The 17,404-nt window shown below is 41.1% G+C and overlaps 1 protein-coding gene across 1 annotated transcript in view; it reads left to right on the top strand.

Annotated features, from left to right (window-relative positions):
• Positions 1–17,404, top strand: part of LOC114645624 (cilia- and flagella-associated protein 58-like) — a 69,432-nt gene that overhangs the window by 25,779 nt on the left and 26,249 nt on the right. Inside the window, exons 8-10 of the mRNA XM_051922613.1 lie at positions 120–343; positions 9,768–9,879; positions 14,971–15,075. Of these exons, the coding sequence (XP_051778573.1) occupies positions 120–343; positions 9,768–9,879; positions 14,971–15,075 (441 nt within the window). The remainder of the gene's footprint in view (positions 1–119; positions 344–9,767; positions 9,880–14,970; positions 15,076–17,404) is intronic.

The following is a 17,404-nucleotide window of genomic DNA, read 5'->3' as shown; positions in this document are numbered from 1 at the left end:
GTGGCCGTAGTCATTGTATTTTTCTTTTGTGATTTGTAAGGAAAAATAGTTTCTCTGTTTAAGTTTAACTGAGTTTAGCAAGTTTAGATTTTTCATCATTAATCATATTTCCATTTTAGGTAAAAAATGAGAGAGACATTTTAGGGACACAGCTGATACGCCGCAATGATGAAGTGTCTCTGCTTTATGAGAAAATTAAAATTCAACAGATCGTACTGAATAAGGGCATTACACAATACAACCAAAGGCTGGAAGATATCCGTCTGCTGAAAGTTGAAATTAAAAATCAAAAGCAAGAGAAATTAAGCCTAATCAATAAAGTTGGAGTTGTAAATCGTCTGAGGTAAGAGTGTTTTTTTCTTTATTTTTTTTGTTAGACTGATATGCAGGTTTATTATAGAGACATGGTGTTCCCATCATTTTGTGTTACTGGCTTGGATTCCTCATTGATGCATTCCTCTTGTGTCCCCAAAGCATTCCCATTTCCTCCAACAACCGAAACACACGCAAAACAGATTGAAAGGAGACTAGAACGACTGATCGTACTTTGTTATGGTGCCTGATCAATAGCTGGCTCCCATTAGATAGATAGATAGATAGATAGATAGATAGATAGATAGATAGATAGATAGATAGATAGATAGATACTTTATTAATCTCAATGGGAAATTCACATTCTTCAGCAGCAGCATACTGATACAATAAATAATATTAAATTAAAGAATGATAATAATACAGGTGAAAAAAACAGACAATAACTATGTATAATGTTAAATATTAACGTTTACCCCCCCTGGTTGAATTAAAGAGTCGCATAGTTTGGGGGAGGAACAATCTCCTCAATCTGTCTGTGGAGCAGGACAGTGACAGCAGTCTGTCGCTGAAGCTGCTCTTCTGTCTGGAGATGACATTATTTAGTGGATGCAGTGGATTCTCCATAATTGATAGGAGCCTGCTGAGCGCCCTTCGCTCTGCCACAGATGTTAAACTGTCCAGCTCCATGCCAACAATAGAGCCTGCCTTCCTCACCAGTTTGTCCAGGCGTGAGGTGTCTTTCCTCTTAATGCTGCCTCCCCAGCACACCCTGCGTAGAAGAGGGCGCTCGCCACAACTGTTTGATAGAACATCTGCAGCATCTTATTGCAGATGTTGAAGGAAGCCAGCCTTATAAGGAAGTATAACCGGCTTTGTCCTTTCTTGCACAGCGCATCAGTATTGGCAGTCCAGTCTAATTTATCATCCAGCTGCACTCCCAGATATTTATAGGTCTGCACCATCTGCACACAGTCACCTTTGATGATCACTGGGTCTATGAGGGGTCTGGGCCTCCTAAAATCCACCACCAGCTCCTTGGTTTTGCTGGTGTTCAGGTGTAGGTGGTTTGAGTCGCACCATTTAACAAAGTCGTTGATTAGGTCCCTATACTCCTCCTCCAGCCCATTCCTGATACAGCCCACGATAGCAGTGTCATCAGCGAACTTTTGCACATGGCAGGACTCTGAGTTGTATTGGAAGTCCGATGTATATAGGCTGAACAGGACCGGAGAAAGTACAGTCCCTTGTGGCGCTCCTGTGTTGCTGACCACAATGTCAGACGTGCAGTTCCCAAGACGCACATACTGAGGTCTGTCTTTAAGATAGTCCACGATCCATGCCACTAGGTATGAATCTAATCCCATCTCTGTCAGCTTGTCCCTAAGGAGCAGAGGTTGGATTGTGTTGAAGGCGCTAGAGAAGTCTAGAAACATAATTCTTACAGCACCACTGCCTCTGTCCAAGTGAGAGAGGGATCGGTGTAGCATATAGATGATGGCATCTTCCGCTCCCACCTTCTCCTGATATGCAAACTGCAGAGGGTCAAGGGCGTGTTGAACCTGTGGCCTAAGGTGGTGAAGCAGCAGCCTCTCCATGGTCTTCATCACATTAGCATTGGCTCTATCCTTCCATGACCCTATACTCTATGTGCGCATGTCCAAATGTTGATCCATTCTCTTTTTGTGTAGAGTTTGCACATTTTTTTTTTGGTTACATTCCTGCTTTCATCCCACATCACTATGATATCTAGTTAAGTAATTAGCAGCTATAAATTAGCCAGTATGACCTAATGTGAGAGTGTAAATAAGTGTTACCTGTGGAGGAGTGGCGCCCTGCCCATGCATTATTACTGCCTAGATACGCCTCACCTCTTAACGGTGTGACAGTGCGGCCCAGCTCCATGCTCCCACTCTCGTCTGGGAGCCTCTTGAACCCGACACCATTGATAACATAACCAGATGAGCTTGGTAGATGAGGACAAAACACAAAGCAAGGGGAAGGTGATACAGTGCTCTGTGCTGTTATTAAATCTAATCAAAAAGTGCAGTGTTTCCAAATATCATCAATAAATAATCCATAAAACAGTGGAAATCAACATGACTTAAAATGAGACCGTCACAGTCAGTGGGGTCATTGATTCTTACAGATTTGGACAAGCCCAGCACAACTCCCTATTCATCTACCTAGCTCACCCATAGCTCACTGAGCTGGCGAAGACACTAGCAGCCATGGTCCTCTCCTCCCGACCCTCATCTTAGCTGCCTCAAGCGGCATCAGCCAGACTGCTCTGGGTTGGTTGTCCTGCCGCCTTCCTTTATGCTCCATCAGATCCCTGGGAAGGACACCACCTTGATTGGACCCGCTCCTCAAGGATAGTCAGCGGGCACAATCCGCCTCTAGAGATCCAAACCTTTGATCCTACATGGGGAGAATGACCACGCTGCCTTTCCCCACATTGGCGGGCTGGCTCAACCTGCCTCTCCACCTGCTACTGTTCTCATGGCTCTTCTACTCTTCATTCTCTGTCTCCTCCTGTTTCTCCCTTGTGCCCCCCTTTGATATGCTGGGGAGCGGTTGCAGATGAGATCGCCTGATTCTTGACCCAGGCTGATAATGGCAACGCACACCCAGCTGACTGCTTCATACCAATCCCAAGATCAGCAACCACCGAAGCCGCATTCTGCTTGGCCTGCTGGTACCTATTAGCTGCCTCCGGAGTCCCACAGGACAAGAAGGTCCTGTAGGACTCCTTCTTCAGCTTGACGGCATCCCTCACCACCGGTGTCCACCAACGGGTTCAGGGATTGCTGCCACAACAGGCACTGACCACCTTACGGCCACAGCTCCGGTCAGCCGCCTCAACAATAGAGGCACGGAACATGGCCCGTTCATACTCAATGTCCCCCACCTCCCTCGGGACGTAGTCAAAGTTCTGCCGGAGGTGGGAGTTGAAACTACTTCTGACAGGGGACTCTGCCAGACATTCCCAGCAGACCCTCACAATACGTTTGAGCCTACCAGGCCTGACCGGCATCCTTCCCCACCATCAAAGCCAACTCACCACCAGGTGGCAATCAGTTGACAGCTCCGCCCCTCTCTTTGCCCAAGAGTCCAAAACGTGTGGCCGCAGGTCCGACGACACGACCACAAAGTCGATCATCAAACTGAGGCCTAGGGTGTCCTGGTGCCAAGTGCACATATGGACACCCCTATGCCTGAACATGGTGTTTGTTATGGATAACAAACAAAACGCCACTCAGGTTCAGATCGTTATTCCTCCCAATCACACCTTTCCAGGTTTCACTGTCATTGCCCACATGAGCATTGAAGTCTCCCAGCAGAACAAGGGAGTGCCCAGCAGGTGTGCCCTCTAGCACCCCCTCCAGGGACTCCAAAAAGGGTGGGTACTCCAGACTGCTGTTCGGCGCATACGCACAAACAACAGTTAGGACCAATCCCCGCCCCACCCGAAGGCAGAGGGAAGCTACTCTCTTGTCTACCGGGGTGAACCCCAATGAATAGGCTCCAAGTCGGGGGGCAATAAGTGTGCCCACACCCGCTCAGCGCCTCTCACTGTGGAGAGTCCAGCCCTGCTCAAGAAGATTGGTTCCAGAGTCTACACTGTGCGTCGAGGTGAGCCCAACTATATCTAGCTGGAACCTGTCGACCTCACACACTAGCTCAAGCTCCTTCCCCTTCAGAGAGGTGACATTCCACGTCCCAAGAGCCAGCTTCTGTAGCTGAGGATCGGACCGCCAAGGTCCCTGCCTTCAGCCACCACCCAACTCAATTTTATAAAAATTGTTCAATATATTATTAATTTGATTTGATTTGTTGATGGTTCTTTAATGTACATAATATAAAAATATAATCATTGTCTTGCGGTTTACTCCTCAAATATCCATCCCCATATCTGAGTATATAAGAAAGTCTAGGGGAGACCACTCCCAATTTTTTTTTCATAGTTTAATGATGTTGCAGAATTTTGTCAAAGGAGAACTCCAGAAAATTATTTATCATGTAAACAAGAAGTATTAAGAAAGGTTTCTGCTTAATCGAGTTGTTCGCCTTAACCCGACTAAGTGTGTGAATGTGAATACGCTGTATGAAAATCAAACTGGCACTTGGTGTTGGCTTCACCAGATAACATCCACTTAATAAAGACAAGTGGCATTCAGCACATTTGGGCTTGTGTTGACGTTATTCACAAGAACACAAGCAGTTTCATAACAGTTCTGATTCACTGGAGGCAGGACCTCTGCGTTTTTCCCATTTGATTCTGGAGTTCGCCAGCGGTGTGTTCTTGCTCCTACTCTGTTCAGTGCTTGTATGGACTGGGTGTTGGGCAAGGTCGTGGGGTCCAGTGGCTGTGGGGTATCAGTTGGTGAAGAAAGGTTCATGGACCTTGACTTTGCTGACGATGCTGTGATCTTCGCGGAGTCAATGGAGGCTCTGATCGGGGCACTCAAGAGACTGAGCGATGAGTCTGAGTGTCTGGGCTTGCGAGTGTCTTGAATAAAAACCAGGATCCAGGCCTTTAATGAGCTCTTGGGCACAGCCATCAGCAGTGTGTCTGTGTGCGGAGAGAGTGTTGACCTTGTCGAGAGGTTTACTCACCTTGTCAGTGTCATTCTTGTCTCTGGTGACTCTTCCTATGAAGTCAATAGATGGATTGGGAGAGCATGGGGGGTCATGAGGTTGCTGGAATGGGGTGTGTAGCGCTCCCGATATCTATGCAAAAGGACGAAGTCTTTAGAGTCCTGGTACTTCCTGTCTTGTTATATTGTTTACAAGACATGAACGTTAACCAGTGACCTGAGATGAAGACTGGACTCCTTTGGTACTGTCTATCTCCTGAAAATCCTTGGGTACATTGGTTTGATTTTCTGTCGAATGAGCGGTTGCTCATGGAGTCCCGAATGAGGCACACTACCTGCATTTTGAGGGAGCGTCAGTTACGGCACTACAGCCTTGTGGTGCGTTTCCCCGAGGGTGATCCAGCTCGTAAGATCCTCATTGCTGGGGACCTGAGTGGCTGGACCAGGCCAAGGGGTCGCCCACGTAACACCTGGCTGTGGCAGATAGAGGGTCATTTCCGGAGAGTGAGACTGGACCACGTGTCTGCCTGGGGGGTTGCAAACCAGGATGCCGAGCTGTTTCGTCTGCAGTGGGTGCGGCAACACACTGTACCAGTGCATGATCCCCAACTTGTCTTGACTTGCTGATTCACCACAAAGTAATTATATTTCTGCTTGAGTCACTTTTCAACAGGCTAGCTTTTAATACCTTGTAACCTCATCTGCTCTGCTCTACCGAGTGCTTCCTCACTACTTTGCTATGAAAAGGGTGTCCTATTCTGTTTAAAATTAGAAAAAAAAAATTTCATTTCGCATCAAAAGGACTATGTGAGGTGTCTTTAGAACTTGGCAAGACTTGATTATCGTGGTCTTTACCTTAGCATGCAACCATTAAGATGCTTCAGTATTGTTGAGTGACGACTAAACAATGGATTCTGAAATTTCATAGCTAGCTACAGGAGTTGGAAATGGTGTTACGGCTGAATATGAAATATTTCATTACTTATTATATGCTGAGTTTGTTCTGTACCATACTTATAAACTATATTAAATAAACAAAAAAGAAATATTACAACCAAGTTTAGTTTGATAGTTTGCCTGCGGTGGGTTGGCACCCTGCCCAGGATTGGTTCCTGCCTTGTGCCCTGTGTTGGCTGGGATTTGCTTCAGCAGACCCCCGTGACTCTGTGTTCGGATTCAGCGGGTTGGAAAATGGATGGATGGAAGTATAGTTTGCAGCACACCACGCACCTAGAAAGTACCATTCTGTGGATCAAGAGTAGTCAAAAAGAAAGGAGCGGGAAATATCTTAAGATCTGAACATTATGTCTTAAGTCTAGAAAGTAAAGTCATCTGCCTTCTACTCACAGAGCCCTGCATATATTTACCACAGCAGATTCTCTATGCCATTATTCAAACACCTTTGAAGCAGATTTGACAGGCCTTTGATAACAAGTTTATCAGTTATAAATAACATTCCTTGCATTATTGAGCTCATTTAATCCATTTCAGGGCCATGCACCTCAAAGCATATCCCGGGAGTCTTGTGGGCAAGTTGTCAGTTTATGACAGGGCAAACTCACTGGCACTGGGCAAACCTGGAGTCTCCACTTAAGCTAACTTGTTTGATTTTGAGAGGAGAACTAAACTAAACAGGAAAATCACCCATAGTGACAAGGGGAGAACATGCAGGTTTCACACAGCTAGTGACTGGCCCTAAGAATCTGGACAACTGAGGTAGCAGTACTAACCACTGTGCCACCATGCTGCTCCTTATAGCTTATAGCAAGGTATTAATTCAAATTTTAATGCATTGAAAATACAAGCTGCATACATTTACGTTTACATTTATTTGCTTGGCAGATGCTTTTATCCAAAGCGACTAACAAAAGAGGTAAATATAACTGGGTGACAGTAGGCTAATGCCTGTTTGTTCAGCAAGTATAGTAGGACAGGTAACAAAAGTTGATTGCTACAAGTGAAAAGATGTAATAACTCATAAATTTATAATCATAGATTAACAATCAATAAAGCAAATAAACTTTAATAAACTTTAATAACAAATCAACCAACAATATGGAAAGATCACAGAGCAAAGTTTTTTTTTTCCCGCTTTCTGCAAAATATTGAGCATTCCTGCCATGTGACACGTTCTACCTGATGATCAAAAAAATAAAAAATCCATTCATTCCTTTAATAGCTATTTCCATTTCATGAACAAAGTCTATCCTGTACTGGGTTACACGGAGCAAGAGACCATCTTTGCAGCTGAGGGTGAAGGGTAGGAGCTTACCACAGATGAAATGCCAGCCTTTCACAAAGAACACACACATGCACCCACACATTGGACCAACTTAGCCTCGATGGCTAAACTATCAGGCGTGTCTTTGAGATGTAGGCAGACACTGGAGTAGCAGTAGAAAACTCAAATGAAAATGAGGAGAACATAGCATCATGGACTGAGATAGAAATAAAGGCCAGGTCTGGGAGCAGCAAGCCAGCAATAAGAGTCACCATTGTACCTCCCTGCTCTGTTCTAAACATTAGGCACAAGACAGAAACCAACCTTACTGGCTTCCTAAAACAAACTGTTAAAAAGTTATCTACAAATCAATGGCACTCACTTCCAGTCCAATGACATAGTTTGAACATTTGGTGAAAACATTGTAATAGCAGAGAGAAAGTCAAATCAAGATTACCACAAAACAGAAGCGTGGATGATGCTCTGTTGGTTATCTTACATCACATCTACACTTTTATTGGTAATCTTGGTTTGTTTCTGCAGCTCTCAGTACCATCCAGCCTCACATACTGACTGAGAAATTAAACAGCATGAATGTTAACCCATTTATTACATTATGGATTCAGGACATTCTTTTAAATCATTCACAGATAATCAAAGCACATGACACTTTCAAAAGTCATTCTGTCAAATCCTGGGGTTCGTCAAGTGTGTGGTCTGTACTCGTTACTGTTTACACGGTACACACGTGACCTGAGACAGAACAATGACCGCTGTTCGTTATCAAGTATGCTGATGATGCCATGCAGATAGGACACATACCTGGGGTGGGTGAAAACCATTACTCAAATCAAGTGGACTGTTTAGTAACCATCATACTAGGAATGTCAAAAGGTCCAAAGAAATGATATTTGTAGAATATCTGCAGGTTCACGCATTATTGTTCTGGAGGAGGCAGCAGAAATAGTGACTGAATATAAATGCTTACAAGTTACCCTATAGAATTAAGACTATTAATGTAAAAATATATATATACTCGGGCGGCACGGTGGCGCAGTGGGTAGCGCTGCTGCCTCGCAGTTGGGAGATCTGGGGACCCGGGTTCGCTTCCTGGGTCCTCCCTGCGTGGAGTTTGCGTGTTCTCCCCGTGTCTGCGTGGGTTTCCTCCGGTTTCCTCCCACAGTCCAAAGACATGCAGGTTAGGTGGATTGGCGATTCTAAATTGTCCCTAGTGTGTGCTTGGTGTGTGGGTGTGTTTGTGTGTGTCCTGCGGTGGGTTGGCACCCTGCCCAGGATTGATTCCCTGCCTTGTGCCCTGTGTTGGCTGGGATTGGCTCCAGCAGACCCCCGTGACCCTGTGTTCGGATTCAGCGGGTTGGAAAATGGATGGATGGATATATATATACTCTAAATAGTGGACAAGGGCCTCATGACGTCCTTTTATTACAGTCTGATCCAGTCTGTCATCACCTTCAGCTTCTTTGCCTTGTTTATAGTGTTACAAACCAAAATTTAAAAGGCTCCCGCAGATTGCCAAACATGCAACTAAAGTTACTGGGCCTTCTGCAGATGATTTGGTAAGTGTGTGTCAGAGGGCTCTGTGGGAAAAACTGGAAATCATCTCAACTGATGATGATAACAGACACCAACTACACGCAGAACTAAACCTCAATATACCAGGGAGGAGAGTCACTTTAAAGACAAACACTTTTCACTCCATAAATTTCTTTCATTCCAGTATGATACATCTTTTTAATAAGGAATATTGGACATAATGAAAAATTTCCAGAAGTGTAGAATTTTCTTATATGTATCCTGTAATCATTTTAGGTCAAACTGCTAGAAATAGTAAAGAACCTGTTTTTAAATTCAAATTTGAATATTTTAGAATTTATGTATAAGTTATAACCTGTCTTGTCTCTATTTGTTTATTTTATTTTATTTCTGTCTGTTATTGGATGCAACCGAGAAGGCAAATTTCAGGTTATCTAGTATAAATGTGACTAAATAAAAATGTGTTTGTGTTATGGGAGTGAACTGGACTACCCATGTGGGCCTTGGGAATACACTCAGATTTCCCACAGACACTGATCAGGGCCTGCTCTAAAGCTTAGATCCCTGGACCTGTAAGGCGGTTATAACAAACACATTTTTATAAAGCCAATATTTCTTCATGTTTGTATATGATTATTATTGCATTTTGTCTACAAGCTGTGGATCTTGCCCTTACTGTATGCATTAGTATGCACTTTTGTACTCTTTTGCACTATATTTTATGTTCTGCATTGGTGAAAATGTACTATCTATCTATCTATCTATCTATCTATCTATCTATCTATCTATCTATCTATCTATCTATCTATCTATCTATCTATCTATCTATCTATCTATCTATCTATCTATCTATCTAATAGTGCCTTTCTTATCTATCTATCTATCTATCTATCTATCTATCTATCTATCTATCTATCTATCTATCTATCTATCTATCTATCTAAATAATAACACACATTTTTATACCAAAAAATTACACTGTAAATATGTTTTTTTGTTTTCCACACTTTGATATCTTCTGAAATGAATTCCGGTGTTCCTCTAATTCTGTCAAGTAAATAACAAAGTGCTTTTGGCAGGCAGGAACTGTTCCAGACAAGGGCAGACTTGTGGAGAGAGCAGACCAAGTGCCTGGCAATGGAGGAGAAAGTTGAGAATCCAGTTAATTTACACAGATGGAGGAAACTCGAGGTGTGTGCTGTACATTCCTATAAGTACTGTCTTTACCAGACAAGTTTCATCTTTCTATATTATGCTAACATATATACATCCGGCGCCACCGAGAGTGGCAGCCTTTTCAGCAGCTCTGTGTATGACTGTATGTGTATGTGTACTTTTCTACTTTTATTTTTCTATTTTTATTTATTGCATTATCATTCTTTAATTTAATATTATTTATTGTATCAGTATGCTGCTGCTGGAGAATGTGAATTTCCCATTGGGATTAATAAAGTATCTATCTATCTATCTATCTATCTATCTATCTATCTATCTATCTATCTATCTATCTATCTATCTATCTATCTATCTATCTATCTATCACTTCTGGGGAGGAGTTTGTAAATTACAACTGTAGACCTTCATGGGTTTAAAACCCAACCATAGGCCATATCTAGTAATGTCTGTAGGACCATACATGGTGTTATAAAATGCTGTGAGGGGTCACGATTTCTTGAATGGGGCACGATCATAAGGCAACAGAGGGAAAGCCTTTGTGAGCAGCATTGAGTTGAGGTGGGGTCAAGGCAATGACTATAAGTCTTACTGGGCAGAACTCATGCAACTGGCAGGTGCCACAGCTGATTGATAAGGTCTTTGTTTTTCTAAATAATATTGGTTCATTTTACCGATTTCTGTTTATTAACCAGCCTTTACTCTACCATTTTCTGTGTCACAATGTGGTCATGATGTGTGGTGTAATTTTAGGTTTGCAGTCATAAAATGCATATCTGTATTTTGTAACACATTGCAACTTATATATTTTTTTACTACAGAAATGTTATTGTTACGTTGTATTTTTTATATTATGAATGGGCAACACTAACATGGCGAAAGGGTGTAAGGTTTTCAAAACGTTCCACAAATCAGGAAAGGATCTTCACTAGTCTAGCCAGATTTGGCCTTAAGTAACAAGGCGGCTGGCCCCCCAATCCACAGCAAACGCCTACAATAGGGGCTAGTAAGGTTCAAAACATACTTTTAAATTTCTTGAAATCAACAAGAGAGGGGAACTATAACATAAACCTTTGGTTTATAGACAAATTTAACACTAAATCTTTATAAATGTGAATTTATTTTAACAAAAGCAAAGAACAACAAAAATGTCAAAGTCAAAAATAAGGTAAAAAGAATTTTCTTATAAGGTAATCCAAGACAAACAAGTCTAAAAATCACAATCCAATATTAAAATCCCAAACCCAGTAGTAATACTCACAATAGCACTCTTCATACGCCAATGGGGCACTGCTGAGACCATCTCACACACCTCAGTGTAAAGGCTGAGGGGGTCCCAGTGGCAATGAAGGCTTGGGGTTCCACCCACAAAACACAAGTAAATAACACTTGAAAACATAATAAATATTAAACAATAAATAAGTATAACAATATTAATAAAATATATGTATATACGTAAAAACTGGAAGAATACTGCAAAAACAACAATAAAAAGGAAATGAAATATAACTCAGGGAAGCCCTGACTGAGTACAGAACCTTAGCCTCTATCATATTGTTCTTGTCTATGATGCAGCATTGTCAGGCCTTTCATTATGAGATTCATATTTAAGTCAATCACCTTTAGAGTACTGGGCTGAATAACATTCTGCAACTTTTCTTCCAACGTTACAGTTTGTTAAAAGGCCCTACCAAGAACATGTTGTTATGACCTTTGCTTTGGGCTTTTGACTTTCATTTTTAGATCTAATTTCTGATTAGTTTATTCTGACGTGTTTCTGCTTGTTTTCCAACCTATCTTCTATCTAATTCCATTTCTTTGCCATATGTTCTCAGTATTTGGTGACATCAGTGTGACATTGAGGTGGTAATTTTCATTAAATGTCAATTATGCTGTCAGCCTTTCTAAACCAAAAAGAGTTAGACACCATCTCTGTGATATTTCATTTGCTCTTTCCTAGAAATTTGTATTCATGTTTGTATGTTATGCATATTGCTTTTTAAGCGTATTATTTTTTTCAATGTTTGATGTTGCCTGCTCTTTTGTTTTCTTGTTTTTTTAGTGATGTGATTTTTTATTTGTGGCTAATTATTAGGAAGATGCTCAGTTTGACCACACAGATAGTGAAGAAAACCCTTGCAGGTTTATCACTGAGCCACATTAACATTTGTGTGGTCTGATAGGGTTGCTATCTGTTGCTTCTTTTTAATACTGCAGACTCAGTAGGCTATATAGTACTCTCTGAAAAACTGTTTTTAACGCCAGCTTACCTGTAGCAATCACATATAAAGTACAGTATCTTTATATATAATACGCTACCGTGAGTTATCGTTTGTCTGTCCAGGATTTTAAATCACCTGTAGTTCACAAACCATTTGACCTATTGACCTGAAATTTGCTACACATATACTACGTGACATCTACTATCCGCTTTTGGGATAATGATTGATCTCCAAGGTTTTTTATTTTATTGTAGAATCAACTCTCAGCAGTGGCCAGCAGGGTGGCCGTGCAGCGCATGATTACGGGTGCCGTTCTCATCCCTACCACCTTCACCGTCACTTCCCCTACCTCTTCATATCTTAAATCATTCTTGAGGCAGATTTATAGACTTGAGTGCCAGCTTAAGTGAAAAATTAAAGAAAACGTACTAAGTAATTGCAACACAAACAATGACTTAATCAGTTTTAATGTAAAAAGATGCCAACGGAAGAAGAGAAGAAGCGGGCTGCTAGGGTAGAGAAAAGAAGAGCTGATCAGGAAGCAGCAAGCGCATCAACCTCTGAGCAAATGAATGCTAAATGTACAGAGAAAGAGTAGGAAAACTATGAATGCTCAAGTCAAGTGTATTCATACATTATGCCGTTACTGGTATGGAGAATAAGAGACATCACACTGAGATTGTACAATGCTATAGTGAGAACAACTCTGAAGCACCGTGTACAGTTCTGCTCACCATGCTACAGAGCAGCACAGTCCAGGACTAAAAGTGATGTCCTACACTGATTAGAGTTTAACTTCAAGCAGAGAAGGCTACATGGAATTCTAATCCATGTCTTCAAAAATTCTCAAAGTCTCTGCTAAAGTTGATTCAGCAGAATTCTTTCAATAAAATAGGGGATTATAAATTTGAGGATACCAGTTGAAATGATAAGGGAGTGTATTTAGAGCTGAATTCAGGACGGATTTCTTAATGCAAGGAGTTGTGGGAATCTAGAACAAACAACTGAGTAATATAATTGAAGCAGAGGCCTTGACAACTGTTTGTGGGCAATTTAGCTATTATTTAACCAAACAAACATAATGGAATGAATGATCTTCTCTTTTTCTGACAAACATCTTATGTTGTGTCTCCGTCATCATCAGACCACTGCCTCCTGGTGCTGAAAAGCATCCTGAATGCCAAAACAACCTGATAAAAATATATAATGGCTTAAAATTATACAATGGGCTAGAATTCAGTGCTTTAAAGAAAATTACATTTCTGTGTGTTGCTGTGTGTAATGGGCTATAAACCAGTGTTTTAAAGAAAAGGCAAAATTCCTAGAAAATTCTGCTATAGTTATTGTTGAAGGCTATCTACAGGACATAAATATTTACCTGTCTTGCTAAAGAGTCACCTGCTTTGAATAATCAGACTGCTTTGATTAGTATCTCATCCACACACAATGTGGTGATAATGAACTGCCTGCTTCCTTTGAAAGTTAACAAATTCTGGGAACACTGGTTTCTAATCAGGTACTTCTTGATAGCTGACAACAATACTATTGTTGAACCAAAGTAAATGTTTTTATACTACTGTTCTGCAGAGGAAATTGGCATGCAATATCGTTTAACTGATCATCATGTTGATCTATGCAGAGATCGAAGAATTTGTATATTTTTGGGTAAATGAGAATAAAGCAGAACAGAGAAGTATTGTCTGAGACCGCTGCCTGCTTCTTTTATGCTTTTCACCATATCACTTCGCTGTGGCTACTCCCTGTAGCAACAGTAGCTTGTACCTGGCCCAGGTTCCCTTAGGCCTGAGGCCAGTAACAATTACAAGGCTGGATTAAGAAGTTGCACTCACAAAACAGAAAGTATGTGTGCTGTCTGCCTTGCTTGGACTTACTGACCAGAATTTCAACGACTTAAGGGCAGTTTATTGCCTTCCCTACTCACCTTCTCACATCTGGTCTCTTTCCTGTAGTTATGTGTCATTTGTGTCTCTTTTTCCCCACTGTGATCAACACCCACCCTCTATAATGTATGGTTATGCCCTCTGCAACAAGCAAAGTGTGAAACCATCAGTTGTCAAAAAATATCACTTATGGATACCAGGGGGCACACCAGCTCCCCAAACCTGACACAGACAGACACCAACACACAATGGCTTTGTTCAGTGGGAAACGCTTCCCAAATTGTTTCCCACCAATACACTGTACAATAAGCACATTATTCACAGTAACACTTCTCTTGTCTTCTTTCTGTGTCTCCTTCTTCTGCTTCCACTGCTCCTCCAGCAAGCTTCACCCTGCTCCTCCCGACTCTGGCACTCATCCTTGCTGAGGCTGGCAGCTCCTTTTATCTCCCACCAGTGAGTACTTCCAGTCTTCTGCACACATGGCCCAAAACCCCTCCTGGGCGAGATGGAAACTCCCTGCAGCAGGAATCCCCAGTACCTGCAGCATCCCCTGGCAGCACCCACGGAACCTAACAGGGTTCAGTTGAGGAACTCCATGTCCCATGCTGCCCTGTGGGAATCTAACGCTCTGAGGGAGATAATGCCCTGTGCACACACTCACCCCCGCTCCTTCCATTCTGAGGGTGTCCCGGCTGGCACACACATCAGTTTTCAAGTGTTCTCTGTGGCAGGCTCTATTTTTCTCTGTATTTCTTTTATTTCATAATATTATAACTTACTGTATTTCTTTGCTTTACTCTTTGAGACTCAATACAGAATGAAAAGATCTAGCTGAGATCAAGAGTAATTGGTTGATTGATGTACTGCTTATTTGCGTGAATTAGTCAGAATTTTGTCATGAACAAGCCAATACATACTGTACCAAGAGTACATCACCCTCTTGATTCTCTCAGCTAAATTCACACTTTTCCATGACTTTCTAGGCCAATGACCCAAGCACCTATGAGCTTATCCAGAAGGTGATCTATTTAGAAAAGCGCCTGATTAGGAAGACTGAAGAAGTGGCTGAGAAAGAGCTACTATTACAGGTAAGCTTCCTCTTCTCAGGTTTATCTCCAAGAGTTAAAAACAAAAACCAAGCAACGTCACTTTTTCAGTTATAATACTGACACATATAATATAAATTAAAAAAATCTTTAATAGTTATTTGTACTTCAAGATAGCCAGGGCAGTACAAATATGCTTTTATATCCACATAACTGAAATTTGAGTAGAGGGCAAAAAATGTGAGAGAGAAACATGACATACCATTGCTCCCCACAAGACATATGGTTCTGAGAGAGATTTCTAACAAATATTAAGCAACAACGTGGAAGCATTTTGTTAGTTGGAATTTTATGAGGATGTTAATGTTGCAGGGTGAAACAATTTTCTCAATCAAACAACTCGGTGTTTATTTGCTTGAATGTGTTTCTCTTACAGAATTTTTGCAATTCTCTTAGCAGCAAGGTTTAAACATTTCATATGTATGAAGTTCCCAGTTACGTATGATGACCACCTGTGACATTACAAGCCCACACTAATAACAGCCCTTCATATGGTGTGGATGATTGGTAATTCTACATGAAATCTTCACACTTTTGGACCTCATTGCCACAGATTTTAACAACACCTGGCATGCTGATTTGGTCATAGGAGTAAGCTGGGAAAGTGAAATTGCATGTGTCTGGGATCAATATTAAGAGAGAGATTGAAGCTAACAAAGTTTGAACTTATTATATCTCCCTAAATATAAGTTGTACAGAAATGGTTCCCACATTGTTTTAAAACTCTTTTCCAACTACATATTTTGCATAGATAATATGCTATTAAAATTGAATAGCAAAAAACACCTATAAATTAAAATTTGTCATTTGTTTTACTGAAGCTAGCTTATAATGTCATGAACATCTCCAGATAATCTGGTCTTTGATTTTTGAGTCGTTGCTGAGCTATCTTTATTTATAGGTGGCATCACATGGTTTCATATCTCTAATGGGCCTTTTTCATAGCAGCCATATTGACATGAAACAGTATTGCAAGCACAGGTGTAAGTAATGACGTTAATTAAGGTTTCAATTATGCTACACTGAAATTGAACAGAAGCTTCATTAATGTCATTAGTGACACCCATGCTTGCCATTCTAGCAAGTAGCATAGTATTTACGCAAAATATAGAACCAGTCAAGAGCTTTAAAATGATATTAGAGCCATTTCTGTGCAATTTATATTTAGGGAGATATAGCCAGTCAAAGTCATAAAATTGATCTAAGACACAAGTAATTTCAGCCCCATGTCTTACTCATATGACCAACTCTGCAGGCCAAGTTTCATTGAAATCTGTGATGTCCAAAAGTGTGATGATTTGACATGGAATTACCGTGATTTTTCATGTGATTACACTAAGAAATACATCTTTTCAATTTTGCATAGAGTCGCTGGGGCTGCTGGAGCCTAACCCAGCTACCATAAGGCACAAGGCAGGACCAAACCCTGGTCAGAGTGCCTATTACCTTTAAATAAAAACAGAAAAAATGTGCTGTTCTCTGCCAGTGGTCTGTTTCTATTGGCTGGGGATTACTAGATAAAAAGATTAATATTTAATATATATATTTAATAATAATAATAATAATAATAATAATAATAATACATTTTATTTATTTGTAGGCGCCTTTCTAAACACATAAGGACACTGAACAATAGACAAAACACAGATTATAAACAATAAGTACAATACAAAAGTTAAAATTAGACAGAGCAATTGTAATCAAAGAGAAAAAGCAGTCTTAAACAAATGAGTTTTAAGTTTAGATTTGAAAGGTGAAAACGATTCAATATTTCTAAGCTCAGGTGGTAGTGAGTTCCAAAGCAGGGGAGCAGAACAACTGAATGCTCTGCTCCCCATAGTGGTAAGATGGACGAAAGGGATAGTCAAGTGGATGGAGGAAGAGGATCTAAGGGTGTGGGAGGGAATGGCAACATGGAGGAGGTCAGACAGATATGGAGGGGCAAGGTTGTGGATAGCCTTAAAAGTTAGTAGGAGAATTTTGAATTGAATTCGGAACTGAACTGGAAGCCAATGAAGCTGCTGCAAGACAGGAGTGATTTGGTGAATAGAGGAGGTTCTAGTAATAATGTGGGCAGCTGAATTCTGGACCAGATGAAGCTTATAAAGAGATTTGTGAGAAAAACCAAAGAAAAGGGAATTGCAATAATCCAGACGAGAAGTGACAAGGCTATGAACAAGGATAGCAGTGGTGTGGGGAGTGAGGGAGGGGTGAATACGATTAATGTTACGCAAGTGGAAATACGCAGACCGGGAGATGTTATTGATGTGGGACTGAAAGGATAAAGTACTGTCAAGGATGACACCCAGAC

The sequence above is a fragment of the Erpetoichthys calabaricus genome, chromosome 2 (assembly GCF_900747795.2).
Source record: "Erpetoichthys calabaricus chromosome 2, fErpCal1.3, whole genome shotgun sequence".
Lineage (NCBI taxonomy): Eukaryota > Metazoa > Chordata > Cladistia > Polypteriformes > Polypteridae > Erpetoichthys > Erpetoichthys calabaricus.
This window is presented reverse-complemented; position numbering and strand designations above follow the sequence as displayed.